The 20,812-nt window shown below is 44.2% G+C and overlaps 1 protein-coding gene across 1 annotated transcript in view; it reads left to right on the top strand.

Moving 5' to 3' along the window:
- The window catches only part of LOC130283124 (disintegrin and metalloproteinase domain-containing protein 9-like), a 155,653-nt gene that overhangs the window by 5,041 nt on the left and 129,800 nt on the right, over window positions 1-20,812 (top strand). The window contains exons 2-3 of the mRNA XM_056532314.1: window positions 9,640-9,812; window positions 11,012-11,070. Of these exons, the coding sequence (XP_056388289.1) occupies window positions 9,640-9,812; window positions 11,012-11,070 (232 nt within the window). The remainder of the gene's footprint in view (window positions 1-9,639; window positions 9,813-11,011; window positions 11,071-20,812) is intronic.

Here is a 20,812-nt window from a genome sequence, read left to right as displayed (position 1 = left end):
TATGCAATCCCTAATTTAGTCCTCAAATGCGCATGTTGCTCTCTCACTTCAGAGCTCTGTCGTATTTCAAGGAAACAGTTTAGGGCCACATATGGGGTATTTCCGTACTCGAGAGAAATTACACTACAAATTTTGGGGGGATTTTTCTCCTTTTACCCCTTATGAAAAGGAAAAGATCGTCTACACCAGCCTGTTAGTGTAAAAAAAAAATGTTTACACTAATATGCTGGTGTTGCCCTTTACTTTTTATTTTCACAAGAGGTAAATGGAAAAAAAGACCCCCAAAATTCGTAACGCAATTTCTCCTGAGCATGGAAATACCCCATATGTAGGGTTAGAATGCTCTGCGGGCGCACAACAAGGCTCAGGAGTGAGAGCGCACTATGTACACTTGAGGCCTAAATTGGTGATTTGCACAGGGGTGGCTGTTTTACAGCGGTTCTGACATAAACGCAAAAAATAAATACCGACATGTGACCCCATTTTAACTACACCCCTCACAGAATGTAACAAGGAGTATAGTGAGCCTTAACACCCCACAGGTGTTTGACAAATTTTCGTTAAAGTTGGATGGGAAAATGAAAAAAAATAAAGATTTTCACTAAAATGCTGGTGTTACACAAAATTTTTCATTTTCACAAGGGAAAATAGGAAAAAAAGCCCCCCAAATTTGGAACCCCATTTCTTCTGAGTAAGCAAATACCCCATATGTGGATGTAAAGTGCTCTGCGGGTGAACTACAATGCTCAGAAGAGAAGGAGCGCCATTGGGATTTTGAAGAGAAAATGTTTCCGGAATTGAAGAATAATGGACCCCCCACCATGTGACCCCATTTTGGAAACTTCACCCCTCATGTAATGTAATAAGGGGTACAGTGAGCATTTACCCCCCACAGGTGTCTGACAGATTTTTGGAACAGTGGTCCGTGAAAATGAAAAATGTAATTTTTCATTTGCTCAGCCCACTGTTCCAAAGATCTGTCAAATGCCAGTGGGTTGTAAATGCTCACTGCACCCCTTATTAAATTCTGAGAGGGGTGTAGTTTCCAAAATGGGGTCACATGTGGGGAGGGTCCACTGTTCTGGCACCACGAGGGGCTTTGTAAACACACATGGCCCTTGACTTCCTGTTACGCCGAGCGCTCCGGGTTGAAGGGCTAGTGCACCAATGATTGGTGCCTGGCCCAATCTGCCTAATTAGCTTCCACCTGCTCCCTGTCCATATTACCTCACTTCCCTGCACTCCCTTGCCGGATCTTGTTGCCTTGTGCCATTGAAAGCGTTTAGTGTTGTCCAAAGCCTGTGTTCCAGATCTTCTGCTATCCACATTGACTACGAACCTTGCCGCCTGCCCCGACCTTCTGCTACGTCTGACCTTGCCTGTCTAGTCCTTCTGCCTTCTCAGCAGTCAGCGAGGTTGAGCCGTTGCCGGTGGATACGACCTGGTTGCTACCGCCGCAGCAAGACTATCCCGCTTTGCGGCGGGCTCTGGTGAAAACCAGTAGCAACCCTAGAACCGGTCCACCGACACGGTCCACGCCAATCCCTCGCTGACACAGAGGATCCACATCCAGCCTGCCGAATCGTAACAGTAGATCCGGCCATGGGTCCCGCTGAGGTGCCTCTGCCAAGTCTCGCTGACCTATCCACGGTGGTCGCTCAGCAATCGCAGCAAATTGCCCAATAAGGACAGCAGCTGTCGCAGTTGATCGCCACATTACAGCAACTTCTGCCACTGCTACAGCAGCAACCATCTCCTCCGCCAGCTCCTGCACCTCCTCCGCAGCGACTGGCCGCTCCTGGCCTCCGCTTGTCCATGCCGGACAAATTTGATGGGGACTCTAGACTCTTATCTTATCTCAATGTTCCCTACATATGGAGATGCTGTCGGACCAATTTCCTACAGAACGGTCTAAGGTGGCGTTCGTAGTGAGTCTTCTTTCTGGAAAGGCCTTGTCTTGGGCCACACCGCTCTGGGACCGCAATGATCCTGCCACAGCCACAGTCCATTCCTTCTTCGCTGAAATCCGTAGTGTCTTCGAAGAACCAGCCCGAGCTTCTTCTGCCGAGACTGCCCTGCTGAACCTGGTCCAGGGTAATTCTTCAGTAGGCGAGTACGCCATCCAATTTCGTACTCTCGCTTCCAAATTATCTTGGAATAATGAGGCTCTCTGCGCGACCTTTAAAAAAGGCCTATCCAGTAACATCAAGGATGTGCTGGCCGCACGAGAGATTCCTGCCAACCTGCAAGAACTTATCCATTTGGCCACCCGCATTGACATGCGTTTTTCTGAGAGACACCAGGAGCTCCACCAGGAAAAAGACCTTGATCTCTGGGCACCTCTCCCACAGTATCCTTTGCAATCTACCCCTGTGCCTCCCGCCGAGGAGGCTATGCAAGTGGATCGGTCTCGCCTGACCCATGAAGAGAGGACTCGCCGTAGGGAGAAAAATCTATGTCTGTACTGCGCTAGTACTGAACATTTCTTGGTGGATTGCCCTATTCGTCCTCCACATCTAGGAAACGCACGCACGCACCCAGCTCACGTGGGTGTGGCGTCCCTTGGTACGAAGTCTGCTTCTCCACGTCTCACTGTGCCCGTGCGGATTCCTCCTTCTGCCAACTCCTCCCTCTCAGCCGTGGCCTGCTTGACTCTGGTGCTTCTGGAAATTTTATTCTGGACTCTTTGGTGAATAAGTTCTGCATCCTGCTGACCAGTCTCGTCAAGCCGCTCTACATTTCTTCGGTCAACGGAGTGAAGTTGGACTGTACTGTGCGTTACCGCACAGAACCCCTCTTAATGTGCATTGGACCCCATCACAAAAAGATTGAATTTTTCGTCCTTCCCAACTGCACCTCTGAAGTCCTCCTCGGTCTGCCATGGCTCCAGCATCATTCTCCCACCCTTGACTGGACCACCGGGGAGATCAAGAATTGGGGTTCTGCTTGCCGTAAGAAATGCCTCACATCTGCTCCCAGTCCCGTCTGTCGGGCCTCAGTGTCTCCTCCTGTGCCTGGTATCCCCAAGGCCTATCTGGACTGTGCCGTGCCTCCTCATAGCCCCCGTCCTGGTGACACTCTGCCCCGTGACAAGCTTCACCCTCTGCCCCCCCCTCCCCATTCCCACTTCTTCTGAACTACCTGCCGCTGGTATAGCTACCCAGGACTTCTTTTTTCAGAAGGAGACTCAAGAGGCGTCCCCTATGTTTTAGTCTCTTTTGAAGGGACAAGGAGACAAAAAGAGGGGGAGACCTAAGGGAGGGGGGTACTGTTACGCAGAGCGCTCCGGATCCCTGCTCCTCCCCGGAGCGCTCGCGGTGTCTCTCTCTCTGCAGCGCCCCGGTCAGACCCGCTGACCGGGAGCGCTGCACTGACATTGCCGACGGGGATGCAATTCGCATAGCGGGACGCGCCCGCTTGCGAATCGCATCCCAAGTCACTTACCCGTCCCGGTCCCCGGCTGTCATGTTCTGGCGCGCGCGGCTCCGCTCTCTAGGGCACGCGCGTGCCAGCTCTCTAAGATTTAAATGGCCAGTGCACCAATGATTGGTGCCTGGCCCAATCTGCCTAATTAGCTTCCACCTGCTCCCTGTCCATATTACCTCACTTCCCTGCACTCCCTTGCCGGATCTTGTTGCCTTGTGCCAGTGAAAGCGTTTAGTGTTGTCCAAAGCCTGTGTTCCAGATCTTCTGCTATCCACATTGACTACGAACCTTGCCGCCTGCCCCGACCTTCTGCTACGTCTGACCTTGCCTGTCTAGTCCTTCTGCCTTCTCAGCAGTCAGCGAGGTTGAGCCGTTGCCGGTGGATACGACCTGGTTGCTACCGCCGCAGCAAGACCATCCTGCTTTGCGGCGGGCTCTGGTGAAGACCAGTAGCAACCCTAGAACCGGTCCACCGACACGGTCCACACCAATCCCTCACTGACACAGAGGATCCACATCCAGCCTGCCGAATCATAACACTTCCCTTCCGAACAAATTCACTTTTCAAAAGCTCAATGGCGCTCCTCCTCTTCTGAGCATTGTAGTTTGCCCGCAGTGCACTTGACATACACACATGGGGTATTTCCATACTCAGAAGAAATGGGGTTACAAATTTTGCGGGTAAATTTCTCCTATTACCCCTTGTAAAAATGTAAAATTTGGGGAAAAACCAGCATTTTAGTGAAAAAAAATTTTTTTTTTCATTTACACATCCAAAAGTCGTGAAATACCTGTGAGGTGTTAAGGCTCACTGTACCCCTTGTTACGTTCCTTGAGGGGTTTTATGCAAAAGAAGAGAAAAAACTCAAACAGAGAGCAATTGCTACTGATAAATATGCAAAATTTTTATTGTTATATCCAAAATGTTAAAAAGCGTCACACATTTGTGACTAGTTTCAATAAGGATAAAATACCAGGTGTGTATGTATAAAGCAATACAAAAAATGAGATGTCTCAGATACAACCGGAAAACACGTAGGTGGATCAGGTACAGTAAAAGTAATAATCACAATGGATGTGTATATAGTGAGGTCAGGAAATGATGTAATATGGCTCCCATACAGTAGAAAGTAACCAGGGGTCCAGAAAGGGCCCCAGTAGTAATAAGAAGCTAACTGTATATCACATGATTAATATAGAGAATGGGCCCAAAGCATATCAATAATGAATAGTGAAATGAACCTCACTTACCCATAATGGAAGCCTGTAACCACCGTCCCAACGTACGTTTCGTCACGCGACTTTCTCAAGGGACGCGTCCCTTGAGAAAGTTGGGTGACGAAACGTACGTTGGGACGGTGGTTACAGGCTTCCATTATGGGTAAGTGAGGTTCATTTCATTCTTTGTTTTGCCGAATTGTACCTCGGATATTCTGCTTGGCTTACCCTGGCTCCAGCGTCACACTCCTACCCTCGACTGGACTACTGGGGACATTAAGTCCAGGGGCGTTTCCTGCCACAAACATTGTCTTAAGTCAGTACCAATCAGCCAAATCCCTATCGCTACTCCTTTGCCTGGCCTACCTAAGGCTTACCAGGACTTTGCTGACGTCTTTATTAAAAAGCAAGCGGAGGTCTTGCCACTACATAGACCTTACGGCTGTCCTATTGACTTGCTCCCTGGTACCACACCGCCCCATGGCAGAATTTATCCTCTCTCCGCTCCAGAAACCAAGGCCATGTCTGAATACATTCAGGAAAATCTTAAGAGAGGTTTCATTAGGAAGTCTTCTTTACCAGCTGGAGCAGGGTTCTTCTTTGTTGCCAAGAAGAATGGTTCACTACGCCCCTGCATAGACTATTGTGGCCTCAATAAAATTACTGTAAAGAACCGCTACCCTCTGCCTCTCATCTCTGAGCTCTTTGACCATCTGCGCGGAGCAAAAGTTTTTACAAAGCTTAACCTCAGGGGTGCCTATAACCTCATCAGAATTCGTGAGGGAGATGAGTGGAAAACCGCTTTTAACACCAGAGATGGCCACTTCAAATATCTCGTCATGCCATTTGGACTTTGCAATGCCCCTGCAGTCTTTCAAGATTTTGTCAACTAAATCTTTCGGAACTTACTGTATACCTGCATAGTTGTCTACCTAGATGACATCCTATTTTTTTCCTCCAACCTTGAGGAACACCAGCTCCATGTCCGTCAAGTGCTCCAGCGCCTTTGTGTAAACCATCTTTATGCCAGATTAGAAAAATGCCTTTTTGAATGCAGTGGTCTTCCTTTCCAGGGATACCTGGTCTCTGGACAGGGTCTTCAAATGGATCCTGACAAGCTCTTCGCCGTCTTGGATTGGCCATGCCCCTCTGGACTTTGTGCTATCCAGAGCTTCCTCGGATTCGCCAACTACTATCGTCAGTTCATTCCCCACTTCTCCACCATCGTTGCTCCTATTGTGGCACTGACGAAGAAAAATGCGAATCCGAGGTCCTGGCCTTCCCAAGCGGTAGTCGTGAAAAAAAACAGAGGAGGTAGTATCTGACCTGAGAACTTGTCAGGTCATGACAATAAACAACAATGCGATTGCTCTGAACGAGTCAGTAGCAACCGACATTGACCCCTTAACCTGAAGAGGAGTCAGGCAATAGGGCCACATACTGACAAACCTGAGTGAACTTTCCGTATAAAAGACTATGCACGAATACACAGAATGAAAGCTATGAACATACGTACAGTAAAAGCTACGGGAGCATGTGTGTAGTGTAGACGCTATGGATGAACATGCAGAATAAATACCATTACTCATGTACAGTAAACGCTATGGATGTTAGTGCAGAGAACATAACAGAATGAATGCTACATGTACGCAGAATAAGTACTACAACGTGTCAGCATAATAATTACTACCATCGTATGTACAGAATGAATGCTACCAATGTCCATGTAGTGTATTGCTACAATTCTATGTGCAATATATATGACGTGAACATGTCTGTGGTATGAATACAACGAGCGTGTATGTGGTATAAATGCTATGAGTGTATAGTGGTATGATACTCTGAGCAGTATAATGCTATGAGTATACTTGCGGTATCAATGCTAAGAGCGTATGTGCCTCATGTAGGCCATGTGTATATGCAGTATAAATGTTACAAGTACATGTGCAGTATAAGCGTCGAGCATATGTGCTACGAATTAATATGTGGTATGACGCTATGAGGTATGAGTACTATGAGCAGTATAATGCTGTGAACATGCTCTGAGCGCGTGGCCACAACTGCACGAAACAGCATAACACTATATGTGAGAACCGTATGAAACCTGCGTGTATGAATGCGGTGAACGTGTGAATAACAAAACCATGACCGCGTAACCAATATTACTGCCATGAGCGTATGAACCCTGCGTGTATGAATGCGGTGAACGTGTGAATAACAAAACCATGACCGTGTAACCAATATAACTGCCATGAGCGTATGAACCCTGCGTGTATGAATGGGGTGAACGTGTGAACAACAAAACCATGACCGTGTAACCAATATAACTGCCATGAGCGTATGAACCGTATGAACCCTGCGTGTATGAATGCGATGAACGTGTGAACAACAAAACCATAATCGTGTGACCAATATAACTGCCATGAGCATATGAAACCTGTGTGCATGAATGCGGTGAACGTGTGAACAACAAAACCATGACCGTGTAACCAATATTACTGCCACGAACGTATGAACTCTGCATGTATGAATGGGGTGAACGTGTGAACAACAAAACCATGACCGTGTAACCAATATAACTGCCAGGAGCGTATGAACCCTGCGTCTATGAATGCGATGAACGTGTGAACAACAAAACCATAACCGTGTGACCAATATAACTGCCATGAGCGTATGAAACCTGCATGTATGAATGCGGTGAACATGTGAACAACTTAAGAACCGTGAGCGTGTGACCACTATAACTGCCATGAGTTTATGAACCGTATAATTGCTATAGGCAGTATACTGCCGCAACCAGTATGAAATACCATTAACATATGAACCGAATGATACTTTGAGCGTATGAACCAGTGATAATTACGAGGTGTTTGATTGCCATGAACGTAACATGGTAGAAAGAACGTAAGACCGTGAACATGCCAAGAATATGTGAACAGCATAAATGCCAAGTATGTGGACCATGTAAAACACCAGCGAGGGAAGAGAATAACCATGAGGTGAACAGCATAAACGAATTTGCACAGTATAAATGCTGTGAATGTATCGTCAGTGAGTATCTGTACCATATATAATGATATTAGCACATGAAACTGTATACATACTATGCGCGTACGAGCAGTGTGCCATAAGCGTAAGAATTAACCATAAGTGTAAGGATGATAAGAAACTCATGGAGTTATCAAACCGTGAAGATGCTCTACTCGTGTGCCCCTTGTACCAGTAATGCGTGTATGCCCATTATAAACCAAGCGTATGAACCGTATGGATACCATGATCGTGTAAATAACGAGTATTACACTGTGTATACTATGATTTAATTAGATGTAGCCTATGTTATATCTCTACAGAGCATTGCACCCTACTGTATACTATATTGAAACAAGACACTCTGCAGAGCATTGCACTATGCCCTATATAATATGTTATATTGAAACCATCCCACCTGCAGAGAATTGCACTAACTGTATAAAGTTTGTTTATAATGAGACCATCTGCAGAGTATAGCACTATACTGTATATAGTATATATTATATTGTAACAAGACCATCTGCAGAGCATAGCACCATAGCTGTATATCATGTATACTATATTGTAATGACACAATCTGCAGAGCATTGCACCTTAACTATATATCATGTATACTATATTGTAACGAGACCATCTGCAGAGCATATCACCATAGCTGTATATCATGTATACTATATTGTAACGAGACCATCTGCAGATTATTGCACCATAACTGTATATCATGTATACTATATTGTAACGAGACCATCTGCAGAGTATTACAAGATAACTGTATATCATGTATACTATATTGTAACGAGACCATCTGCAGAGCACTGCACTATACCGTTATACAGTACATGTTATATTGTAACGAGACCCTTTGCAGAGCATTACACTGTACCATATACCCCGTAGAGCACATCAGCACACAGCAAAAGTTATATTGAAACGACTCTTTGCAGAGCATTGCACCACACTGTATACAGCAAACGTTATATTGAAACAACCCTCCGCAGAGCATTACACTATACTTTAGATTAACGATAGCAGACAAGCTGACAGGTCCGCCTAACGAGGACTGGGCAGCTGCCGCAACCTGTCCCAAGGGCATAGACAATTGTAGCTGTGCGGGTGGCGGGCGGTCCACATGTCGCCATGAGGCAGCTAGCGGGCTGCGCAAAATGCTGAGGCCGCACCACCCCCAGCACCGATTTAACTCACCTGCTTGCCGCTCCTGGCCCCCACTACCGCTGCGGGCCGAGCCAGCCAGAACCATACCTGCCCAATATTACCTTATAATCAGAGTGAGACACAGCATCCCCAGATAAGACAGCCAGCGGAGCTGCCCGGAATGCCGCGCCTGCACCCCCCCAGACTCATGATCAGCGAGGCCTCCGCACCGTGAGCAGCAGCTCTGAAGATTTTTGTGGGAGATTTAAACACCAGACTGTCACAGGAAGCAGAGATTCCACAGACGACACGTGCTCCGCCCCTGTAGGAGAGGGGGGAGTTATATACACACGCCCCCACCTGTTCCCAATAAGCCCCACCTGGAAGTGCAGGGAGCGATAATTACTTCCGCCCCTCGCACAAATACAGCACATCAGGCTTTATACTTAATGCTTGTTGTCACTAAGGATTGGTAAATCTATTTGGGAGGGGATTTTGGACTATTGCATGCAAGGACATGGAAGAGTACATGGGAAAATGATGATATGGCTTTCAATAATTATCAATATAAACTTACTCCATTTAGGATAAGTCATAGAAGTTATTGTTCCTCCCTTGACTTTACATAAAAGGTTTATCAATGGAGCTTCAGTATGTCCAAAATCCCAGGAGCAGAACGCAAATTATCTCTATATAATCTGGAAATGTCCTTACATACAAACTATATGGGGAACATTTTCTATGAGCTAGAGCGAAAGGTCAAATAATGTTTTATTTCTTGCCAGATTAATGATGATTGATTTCTTTTGTTAGTGCCCAGCTGAAGACTCGGACTCAACATGGGCTGTAGTAGGAAGAGAAAGAAGAAGACATCTACATAGAAGGAAAGGAAAGAACAAAAGAAGAGAAGGAGGAAATTACTCCAAAGTGGAGAGCTACCGAGAGAGGTGTCGACCTGCAAGAGGGATGCAGCCAGGTGACTGCAGGTAACCCAATCACAGTGGCCTTGTGGGGTCAATGGAACCGGATTATTGCATATCTAAAACAGAAAAGGAATAAGACCATGACCAAAGCAAAGGCCCGGATTAGGACTTCACCACCTACAAAACTCCATCAGGAACAACATGATGGAAATCAGGATACAGGATACAACCTAAGATCAAGATAAGGACAAGACACTGGATTCACTGGAAGAAACGCAACCTGCCAAGGATCAAGGAACATGGCTAGAAAAGAAACATGGCCAAAAAAAGAAAAAAAAAAACACAGTCATCTCTGCTACATTGAAATACAGTGGGAAGAACAAGTATTTGATACACTTCCGATTTTACAGGTTTTCATGCAGAGGTCTGTAATTTTTATCATAGGTACCCCTCAACTGTGAGAGATGGAATCTAAAACAAAAATCCAGAAAATCACATTGTATCATTTCTTTAAAAATGTATTAGCATTTTATTGCATGACATAAGTCAGTGCATGTCCAGGCCCATCTGAAGTTTGCCAATGACTATCTGGATGATCCAGAGTTATAATGGGAGAAGGTCATGTGGTCTGATGAAACAAAAATAGAGCTTTTAGGTCTAAACTGCACTAGTCTTGTTTGGAAGAAGAAGGAGGACAATTACAACCTCAAGAACACCATCCCAACCATGAAGCAAGGAGGTGGAAGCATCATTCTTTGGGACTGCTTTTCTGCAAAGGGGACAGGACGGCTGCACCGCATTGAGGGGAGGATGAATGGGGCCAAGTATCGCAAGAACCTCCTTCCCTCAGTATGAGCAATGAAGATGGGTCATGGCTGGGTCTTCCAGCATCACAACGACCCAAACACACAGCCAGGGCAACTAAGCAGTGGATCAGTAAGAAGCATCTCAAGGTCCTGGAGTGGCCTAGCCAGTCTCCAGACCTAAACCCAATAGAAAATCTTTGGAGGAGGCTGAAAGTCCGTATTGTCCAGCGACAGCCCCAAAACCTGAAGGATCTAGAGAAAGTCTGTGTGGAGGAGTGGGCCAAAATCCCTGCTGCAGTGTGTGCAAACCGGGTCAAGAACTACAGGAAATGTATGATCTCTGTAATTGCAAACAGAAGTTTCTGTACCAAATATGAAGTTACAGTATGCTTTTCTGATCTATCAAACTCTTATGTCATGCAATAAATTGTAAATTTGTCTGGATTTTTGTTTTAGATTTGGTCTCTCACAGTTGAAGATACCAGTGATAAAACTTAGAGATCTCTACATGCTTTGTAAGTAGGAAAACCTGGAAAATCGGCAGTGTATTAAATACTTGTTCTCCGCACTGTGTGCATATATATATATATATATATATATATATATATATATACTAGCTGAGTACCTGGCGTTGCCCAGTTTTTCCTTCCTAATCCTTGTTGGGGAGGAAAATCAACAAAGGAGGAAGCTTTTGACTTCTTATCCCGTCCTCATATATTGTTGTCCTATCCCAACCCCATATCCCGTCCTCATATCTCAACCTCATATCCCATCCTCATATCCCATCCTCATATCCCGAGCTCATATCCCGTCCTCATATCCCGACCTCATATCCCGACCTCCTATCTCGACCTCCTATCCCGTCCTCCTATCTCGTCCTCCTATCTCGTCCTCCTATCTCAACCTCCTATCCCGGCCTCACACAACTCACACAACTGTAGCCTTCTACACTCACCGCTGTGGGATAGATGACAACTGAGGATCCTTAAAATCCCTGCAGCAGAGAGTGTAGCAGGCTGGAGATGTGTGAGCCTTCACTGCATACATTCTATTTTAAATGTTTGTGTTCCTGTGTAAAATAAAGATTTTTTTTTATTTTTGTAACTTGGTGGGTGTGTGATATTCTATGACTGCTTGTTCTTTCCTCTTTATGATTGTCTTGTTTTTTTTGCAGTCAACACACATGATCACTGTAGTCCAAGTATGTCTGTGCACAAGATGTGTGTGTACGATAGATGTGTTTATATGACGTATGTATGGTAGATGGGTGCATGTATGATAGATGAGTGTGTGTATATGAATGATGTATGTATGATAGATGGATGTACATGATAGATGTGTGTTATAGATGTGCGTGTATGATAGATGTGTGTATGTATGATAAATGTGTGTATGTATAATAAATGTGCATGCGTGATAGATGTGTGTATTTGTATAATAGATGTGTGTGTATGTATGATAGATGTGAGTATGTATGATTGATGTGTATATGTGTATGACAGATGTATGTGTATATGATAGTTGTGTGTATGATGTATATACGATAGCTGTGTGTCTGCATGATAGATATGTGTATGTATAATTGATGAATGTGTATGTATGACATGTGCATATGTATGATAAATGTGTGTATGTATTATAGATGTATGATCTCACATACTTACACAAATCTATCATACATACACACATCTATCACACACAAATCCATCACACACATACACAAACATCTATCATACATACACCATACATACACACATTATACATACCCACATATATCATATCCATTGTGCATCTCACTGTCTCTCCTTCCAGCAGTGCCTAGCACTGGGAGTAGGTGAATTAAACCCTCCATGACTGGTCTCAATAGGTACACGGCGCAGCCATGCGTCGGGTCTATGAAGCAAGCTCAGGAGCTGAGCTCTCTTCATACTGTCTAATGCTAGATATCACCTATTAGGGTGATGTCCGGCACTAGCCATTTAGACACCACAATCAAAGTTGATTGTGGTGTCTAAAATGCCGAAAACAAGTGCTGGTAGCTCAGTGGAGCTGATCATGACACCCGTGGCAAAATGCTGCATGGTCCCGATCACCCATCCAATAGGCGCTCCAATAATGCAGGCAGCCTCAGCAGCTTGTAGTACTGGAGCGCCTATAAAACTGATCAGTGCTGTGCTATGTCTCCTATGGCACAGCATTGATCAGTGTCTGCAACCACAAGATTGCAAGTAGTAGTTCCCATAGCAGTGTTTCCCAACCAGGGTGCCTCCAGCTGTTGCAAAACCCCAACTCCCAATTATGCAACTGGAGACAAACTGTTTGGAAAACACTGCCCTAAGGGGACAAAACATATGAAAAAAATTGTAAATAAAAAAACAAGGAAAAAAAAAGGTAATACATTTTAATAAGCCCCTCCCAAAATAAGTTTAACCCACCCACTTTTTTCCATTTGGGCTATGTGAAGGCTCATTTTTTGCTCCGTGATCTGTGGTTTTATCAGTACAATTTTTGCTTTGATGGGACTTTTTGATCGCTTTTTATAATTTTTTTCTGGCATACAAAGTATAAATATGCAATTTTGGACTTTGATATTTTTTTATGTATACGCCAATATCACATATGTTTATGTTTAAAGAGGAACTCTGGTGGAAATCAATTTTTTTCATATCAACTGGTGCCAGAAAATCAAAGAGATTTGTAAATTACTTCTACTAAACAAATCTTAATCCTTCCAGTACTTATCAGCTGCTGTATGCTCCAAATGAATTTGTGTAGTTCTTTTCTGTCTGACCACAGTGCTCTCTCCTGCCACCTCTGTCCATGTCAGGAACTGTCCAGAGTAGATACAAATCCCCATAGCAAAACTATCCTGCTCTGGACAGTTCCTGACATGGACAGAGGTATCAGCAGAGAGCACCGTGGTCAGACCGAAAATAACAACTCAACTTCCTCTGAAGCATACAGCAGCTGATAAGTACTGGAACGATTCAGATTTTTTAAATAGAAGTAATTTACAAATCTGTTTAATTTACTGGAACCAGTTTATTTAGATTTGTTTTTTCCACCTGAGTACCCCTTTAATTTTCTTTACATATATTTTTTTTATGGAAAAAGGGAGGTGATTCAAACTTTTATTAGGTAAAGGGTTGATTCACTTTTATTAACTTATTTTTTACACTACTTGGATTGCATACACCATTCAATGCTATGCCATAGCATAGCATTGATCAGTGTTATTGGTGCTCTGCTGCTTCCACCTGCCATGGCTGGAGTATCAGATCATTGATCGGACGGCAAGGAGGCAGGTAAGGGCCCTCCCACCATACTCTCAGATGATCGGGACACCGCGGTTTTACCCCAATGGTCCACATCAGCTCCGCTGAGTTGTCAGGACTGTATTACTTTTATTTCAAAGATGTCGGTGATGTCCAGCATTAGACACGGGTCCTAGCAGGTGTTAGCCGCCAGGACCACCCCACTATGACACAGGGTCAGCTCCTGAGCCTGTGTCATTTAAGAGGAGTGGGCGCAAGGTGTACAGGTACGCCCCGCATCTTCTGGAGTTAAAATTCAACATTAATGAAACCACACGGTCAATGGCGTAAATGTTAAAAAAATATATATTAAAAAGTGGTTAAAAAAAAGTCCATAAAAACAAAAATGGCACCGATTAAAACTGCAGATCGCGGAGCAAAAAATTAGCCTCATACATCCCTTGATGTAGAAAAATAAGTATTATGGGGGTCAGAAGAGCACAATTTTAATCATACAAATTTATTTTTTCACAAAAAGATAAAATTTTTAGGCAGTACATAAAAACAGAATAAAGAATAAAGATAATGTCATTTTTTATCAAAAATTGCACTGCCTGGAATCTACCCCCCCCCCCCCCCCCAAAAAAAAAAATTTAAAAAGTTGCTAAATTGCCTTTTTTTCCAATTTCTCCCCAAAATTATATTGTTAAAAATTATCTTTTGTTTCACTCTAGATTTATTTGGTGTTAAAGTGAGTCAGGTCATAAAAAAGTATAAAAGTGTTATGGCTATGAGAAGGTGAGGTGGAAAAAAACTACACCCCCTCCTCCCTTCCTGCTCCCTCCTATTTCGCTGTGCTGCACCACAGAGCAACGCAACAACACCGGAGCGGTTGGAGACTACACTAGACCAGGCAGGTACTCCCCCGCTAGACATTATCTCCTATTCAAAGGATAGGGAATAACATGTCTGATCATGGGGGTCCGGCTGCTGGGGACACCTGCAATCTCCACCGCAGCACCCCAGCCATCCGGTGGACGGAGCGAATTCCACTCCATGCCAGATCACTGGCGATCACAGCCACCACACCCCCTCCATTCATGTCTATGGGAGGAGGCGTGATGGCTGTGTACTAGACGGCTGCTACTCCTAGATCAGACATCCCTGATTCTTTGGAGAGGAGATAACATGTCTAGGGGCAGAGTACTCCTTTAAGCAAATTTCTCCCCATTTCATATCCAATTCCCTCCATTTTATGTTTAGTCAGTGAACATGAAATTGGGGGGAGATGGCTATATAAAATAGGGGGATTGAACATTAAATAGGGGGGAACTTCACCATTTGTTTATAATATCGAAATCAAAATATTTACCTCCATAAACACAATCACACATATTGTGCAGCCCTAATACACACACATACACACCTGTACATACACAAACACATATACACACACAAACACATATACACACATATACACACAAACACACATATACACACATATACACACACAAACACATACACACATATGCACACAAACACATACACACATATACACACAAACACATACACACATATACACACAAACACATACACACATGTACATACACAAACACATACACACATATACACACATATACACACAAACACATACACACATATACACACAAACACATACACACATATACACACAAACACATACACACATATACACACAAACACATACACACATATACACACAAACACATACACACATGTACATACACAAACACATACACACATATACACACAAACACATACACACATATACATACACACACTCATATATATCCCTCTTGTTATGAATAGTCTTTTTTAGGTCTTGGGAGGAGATTTACATTGTTCTATTTGGGGTTTGGACACAGTTGGGTCAGTAGAGAATATTTTTAAGGGGTAAAGTGGAACATAGAACAAATGCAGCAATTTGTTTCTTAATTTTTTTTAATGAAGTAAACGAGATAAAGGTTAGCAATGACTTTTCCTCAGTCTGAAGCGCGGTCCTCATCGGCAGGAAGCAGTGAGGAGGATGACGGAGGTTCTGATTCCATCTCTGCTTCTTTTTCGTCCCTCTCTATAAATAGGGCCGTGGCCATGAAGAAGGCCCCTCCGATGACTGCCATTATGGTGCAGGTCATGAGGGCATACTCCAGGCTGCGGTATTTCAGAAGAGGGGATTTGGCATATCCTTGTTCGTAGGTGTCAGATATCAGGCCGATGAGGTACGGGCTGCCGGCATCACCTAGGAGGTGATAGATTGTCATCTGCACGGCCAGGGCTGAAGATCTCCTCCACGGAGTTACTACTTTTAGTATAATGTCAGATATGAGGGTGAAATTTACTGACAGAAGCGTCTCTCCGATGAAGATGAAGATGTTAGTGGCAACGAGGCTGATGTTGCCAAAAGTCAATGCCAACAGAAGAAAAGGGGCGGAGAGCATCATCGCGCAGCCACACACAAGCGGGTCCGCCCGTGGGTTGGATTTGCGATATCTTTTACTTATCTCCGTCCCTGCTACAACTCCCAGAATGCCGGAAACGACTGTAACCACACCAAATATTAGGATGTCGTGATAGTCACACGGTTCAGCACGGCAAGGGTCCTTCTCTTGTAGGAGTGTTCGTGCGTGGGTCAGGTATGACGGACCCCATACACCTATGGCTCCCACTATGAAGGATACAGCCGTCGATCCCATGGTGGTTAACATGAAGCTTCGATTTTTAAATAGTTTTTTCAGATCTGTTGCCCATTTGGCAAACTTCTGGGATTTGTCGTTCTTCTTCCCGTTTGTAGTCGTTCTTGGAAGCTCCTTTGTGACCAAAATCATCAAAGCCACAGCTATGAGGCCCAGGCCAGGGGTGACCCGAAACGCCCAGTGCCAATCACCCCTTGCTGCATCAGTCACTTTGGGCCCGATGATGTATCCTAGTCCGCAGCCTACAGGTATGACGGAGTAAAACACGTTCAGCATGCGGGTCCGCTGGTCACTTGTAAAAAGGTCTGCAATGATGGAGGGGGCGATGGTGCAGAAAGTCGCCTCTCCGGCTCCAACCAGTCCACTCGTCAGCAGGAAGAGCAGGAAGTACCCGTCAGGGATGAATGACAGGGTAAGTGTCATGCTCAGCCAAACGATGACTCCTGCGCAAACAGTATATTTCTTATTACAGTGGTCGCCCAAATATCCGGCAATTGGTGCGACCAGCACGTAGCTTCCAATGAACAATGTATTCAATAAGCCGGACAGACTAGCATTGGTGTCATATGCTTTCTGTATATAAGGCAGCACCCCCGCCACGCTGGAGCGATTTGCATAGATGAGCAAATTAACAAAGGCGAGGATCACTACGGTGATGATGGAACGTGCGGTGGACATCACGCTTAGAGATGGCAGGTTCTGCCTCTCAGGGATATCGCCCTTTTCTACATCCATATCACTATGGTCCTCCATTGCTTCTTCCTCCTCCTTCAGCAATGGGTCTTGTGGAGAGGCCATGGTCACAGGTCAGAGCCTGAAAACACTAGAGAGAGAGAGATAAGTGAACACATTAGACAACATGTCATCATTCCTGTCATTATACAATAGATCCTTCATACAGAGCAGAAATGTCCAGCACAGAACCACAAGATAACACTAAGACCATCGCAGCCTCAGAAGAAGACGCTTCTCTATAAGTGTTTTATATGGAGACGTCTTCCCTGAGGTTACCAATGTCTGATAACCCTGAACCTGTCCGGTCCTAGTAATATCTGATAACCCTGAACCTGTCCGGTCCTAGTAATATCTGATAACCCTGCACCTGTCCGGTCCTAGTAATATCTGATAACCCTGAACCTGTCCGGTCCTAGTAATATCTGATAACCCTGAACCTGTCCGGTCCTAGTAATATCTGATAACCCTGAACCTGTCCAGTCCTAGTAATATCTGATAACCCTGAACCTGTCCGGTCATAGTAATATCTGATAACCCTGGACCTGTCCAGTCCTAGTAGTATCTGATAACCCTGCACCTGTCCGGTCCTAGTAATATCTGATAACCCTGAACCTGTCCGGTCCTAGTAATATCTGATAACCCTGAACCTGTCCGGTCCTAGTAATATCTGATAACCCTGAACCTGTCCAGTCCTAGTAATATCTGATAACCCTGAACCTGTCCGGTCCTAGTAATATCTGATAACCCTGAACCTGTCCGGTCCTAGTAATATCTGATAACCCTGAACCTGTCCGGTCCTAGTAATATCTGATAACCCTGAACCTGTCCAGTCCTAGTAATATCTGATAACCCTGAACCTGTCCAGTCCTAGTAGTATCTGATAACCCTGCACCTGTCCGGCTCTAGTAATATCTGATAACCCTGAACCTGTCCGGTCCTAGTAATATCTAATAACCCTGAACCTGTCCGGTCCTAGTAATATCTGATAACCCTGAACCTGTCCAGTCCTAGTAATATCTGATAACCCTGAACCTGTCCGGTCCTAGTAATATCTGATAACCCTGAACCTGTCCAGTCCTAGTAATATCTGATAACCCTGAACCTGTCCGGTCCTAGTAATATCTGATAACTCTGAACCTGTCCAGTCCTAGTAATATCTGATAACCCTGAACCTGTCCGGTCCTAGTAATATCTGACAACCCTGAATCTGTCCTAGTAATGGCAGATTATAAGGGCTTGGCTGTATGGTCACTGGGCCATGTGAACTTCATACTGTAGATACAATTGGGCTATCCCGCTATATACATTTATTAATAATGAACCTACCCCACCTCATTGGGATCTATCCGTACCCTATATGACTTTCTGCCACTAGTTGATTTGAAAAATGTTTTCCCTTTCGGAGTACCCAGAGTATTTCTATTGTTAGTACACACAGAATTCTATTATATACTATTATATTTCTGCCCTAATCTTTCTGTCATTCTTTTACTACACCACCAAATCTTTCTCATAGACTTATATCTTTTAGAACTTCATGAATTAGGACTCTTTTTCTTGGGGGCTTTTTTGGGCATAATTGCATTTTAGCAGTTTTGCAAGAAAAAGCTCTGGTCATGATACTATCTGTGCGTTTTATTATGTTTAATGCCTAAGCCAAGTATTGTCACAATGCTATGAGGAATATAACTTTTGTTATTTCTTTTGGAAATTAATTTCTTGTTTTTTAAGCTAAAAAAAAAGCAACAAACATAAAAAAAAAAAACCTGACAAACAAAATGCCCTGTGTATGTATGAATAGAAGAGGCTGAGACTTACCTTGTGGTTCTCTCTTCAGACAAGGAACGGTCAAAATCTCGAATTCTCTATCGCAAATAGAAACTCTCTAAGAAACACTTTGCACCACAGGTTGTGAATGCAAAACACACTGAAGAGACTGCAGCCGGCGCGCACCTCCTTGTACAGCTTACGGTGACATCATCACAAGCATGTGTGACATCACAGGGTTCTAAACCATCTTCAGGTATGTGTATATCTGTATAGTAAATGTGAGGAGCCGTATTAGTCCAGTGATGCAGATTGTAATACCTTTTTATTGGACTAACAGAATTTTGTAGAGACAAACTTTCGGGATTCCTCCCTGATAATTTATCAAGTCCTTTGATCATTAGTCCTTGTCTATTGGACTTGATAAAGGGAGGAATCCTGAAAGCTTGTCTCTACAAAATTCTGTTAGTCCAATAAAAAAGGTATTACAAGAGACTGCAACATTTTTTTGATTTGTATATATATATAGTTCCAAGGAAAATGCTGTGGCACTCAAGGTATGGTGAAAAAATGAAAACTATTTGTTCATCCCAAATGTGCAAAGAGCGACGTTTCGATGGTCTCACAGTATATCCCCGTACTTCACAGTGTCTTCTTAGTTTATGTATTTTAATCTTTTGACCTTTTAACCCCACTAGGACCAAGGGCATCCTGGGACATAAAGGGGTATTCCAGGCCAAAACTTTTTTATATATATCAACTGGCTCCGGAAAGTTAAACAGATTTGTAATTTACTTCTATTAAAAAATCTTAATCATTCCAATAGTTATTAGCTTCTGAAGTTGAGTTGTTTTCTGTCTAACTGCTCTCTGATGACTCACGTCCCGGGAGCTGTGCAGTTCCTATGGGGATATTCTCCCATCATGCACAGCTCCCGGGACGTGACATCATCATTGCGCAGTTAGACAGAAAACTTCAGAAGCTAATAACTATTGGAAGGATTAAGATTTTTTAATAGAAGTAATTTACAAATCTGTTTAACTTTCCGGAGCCAGTTGATATATATATAAAAAAAGTTTTTGCCTGGAATACCCCTTTAAGGGCTCTCGGCGTTTCTGTTCACCACCGGTAACAGGGCGTTGAACGGAATGTGACTGGAACCCCCCCCCCCCCCCCATGTCAGCGATCACGATCTGTGAAGATCCCAGGTAAAACGGGTCTCCAGTGACCCGGTGACCAGGAAAATAAGGAGGATCGGGGCTGACAAGACAGCACTGTTCCCCCTGAAGGGATTGGAGTGAGGTGACCAACCAATAGCTAGAGATGAGCGAATCGAAGTTGACGAACCCGAATTCGTTACGAATTTCATGAAAAATTGGATTCGCAAAGAATACAAATATCGCTGCGATTCTATCGCACAAATCGCTTCATTAAACTCCATTTTACAGCGTTCCAGGCTCTTGGGGACCTAAGATGGCGGATCCACATGTGAGTACATGGGGCAGGGGATTATGGGAGGGAGGGAAACAGCGGCGGGAATGAAGGTAGGCGGGCTGACCCTGAATCACATGTGAGATGCAGCCTATCAGTGTTCACTGACCCCTGTGATGTCACAGGCCCTATATAATTGGCGGCCATCTTGCCTCTCTTCATTTCATCTATGCACTCAGATGGAGAGGACGGGACTGTGTGTGTGTGAATAGCTCATACCACAGCGTTACACTGCAACTGCTAGTCACATCAGTATTATGGAAAGACAGGAGTGCAGA

Source organism: Hyla sarda, chromosome 7 (assembly GCF_029499605.1).
Source record: "Hyla sarda isolate aHylSar1 chromosome 7, aHylSar1.hap1, whole genome shotgun sequence".
In the NCBI taxonomy this organism is placed as follows: Eukaryota; Metazoa; Chordata; class Amphibia; order Anura; family Hylidae; genus Hyla; species Hyla sarda.
Note: the sequence above shows the minus strand (reverse complement) of the source record. Positions and strands in the feature narration are given on the sequence as shown.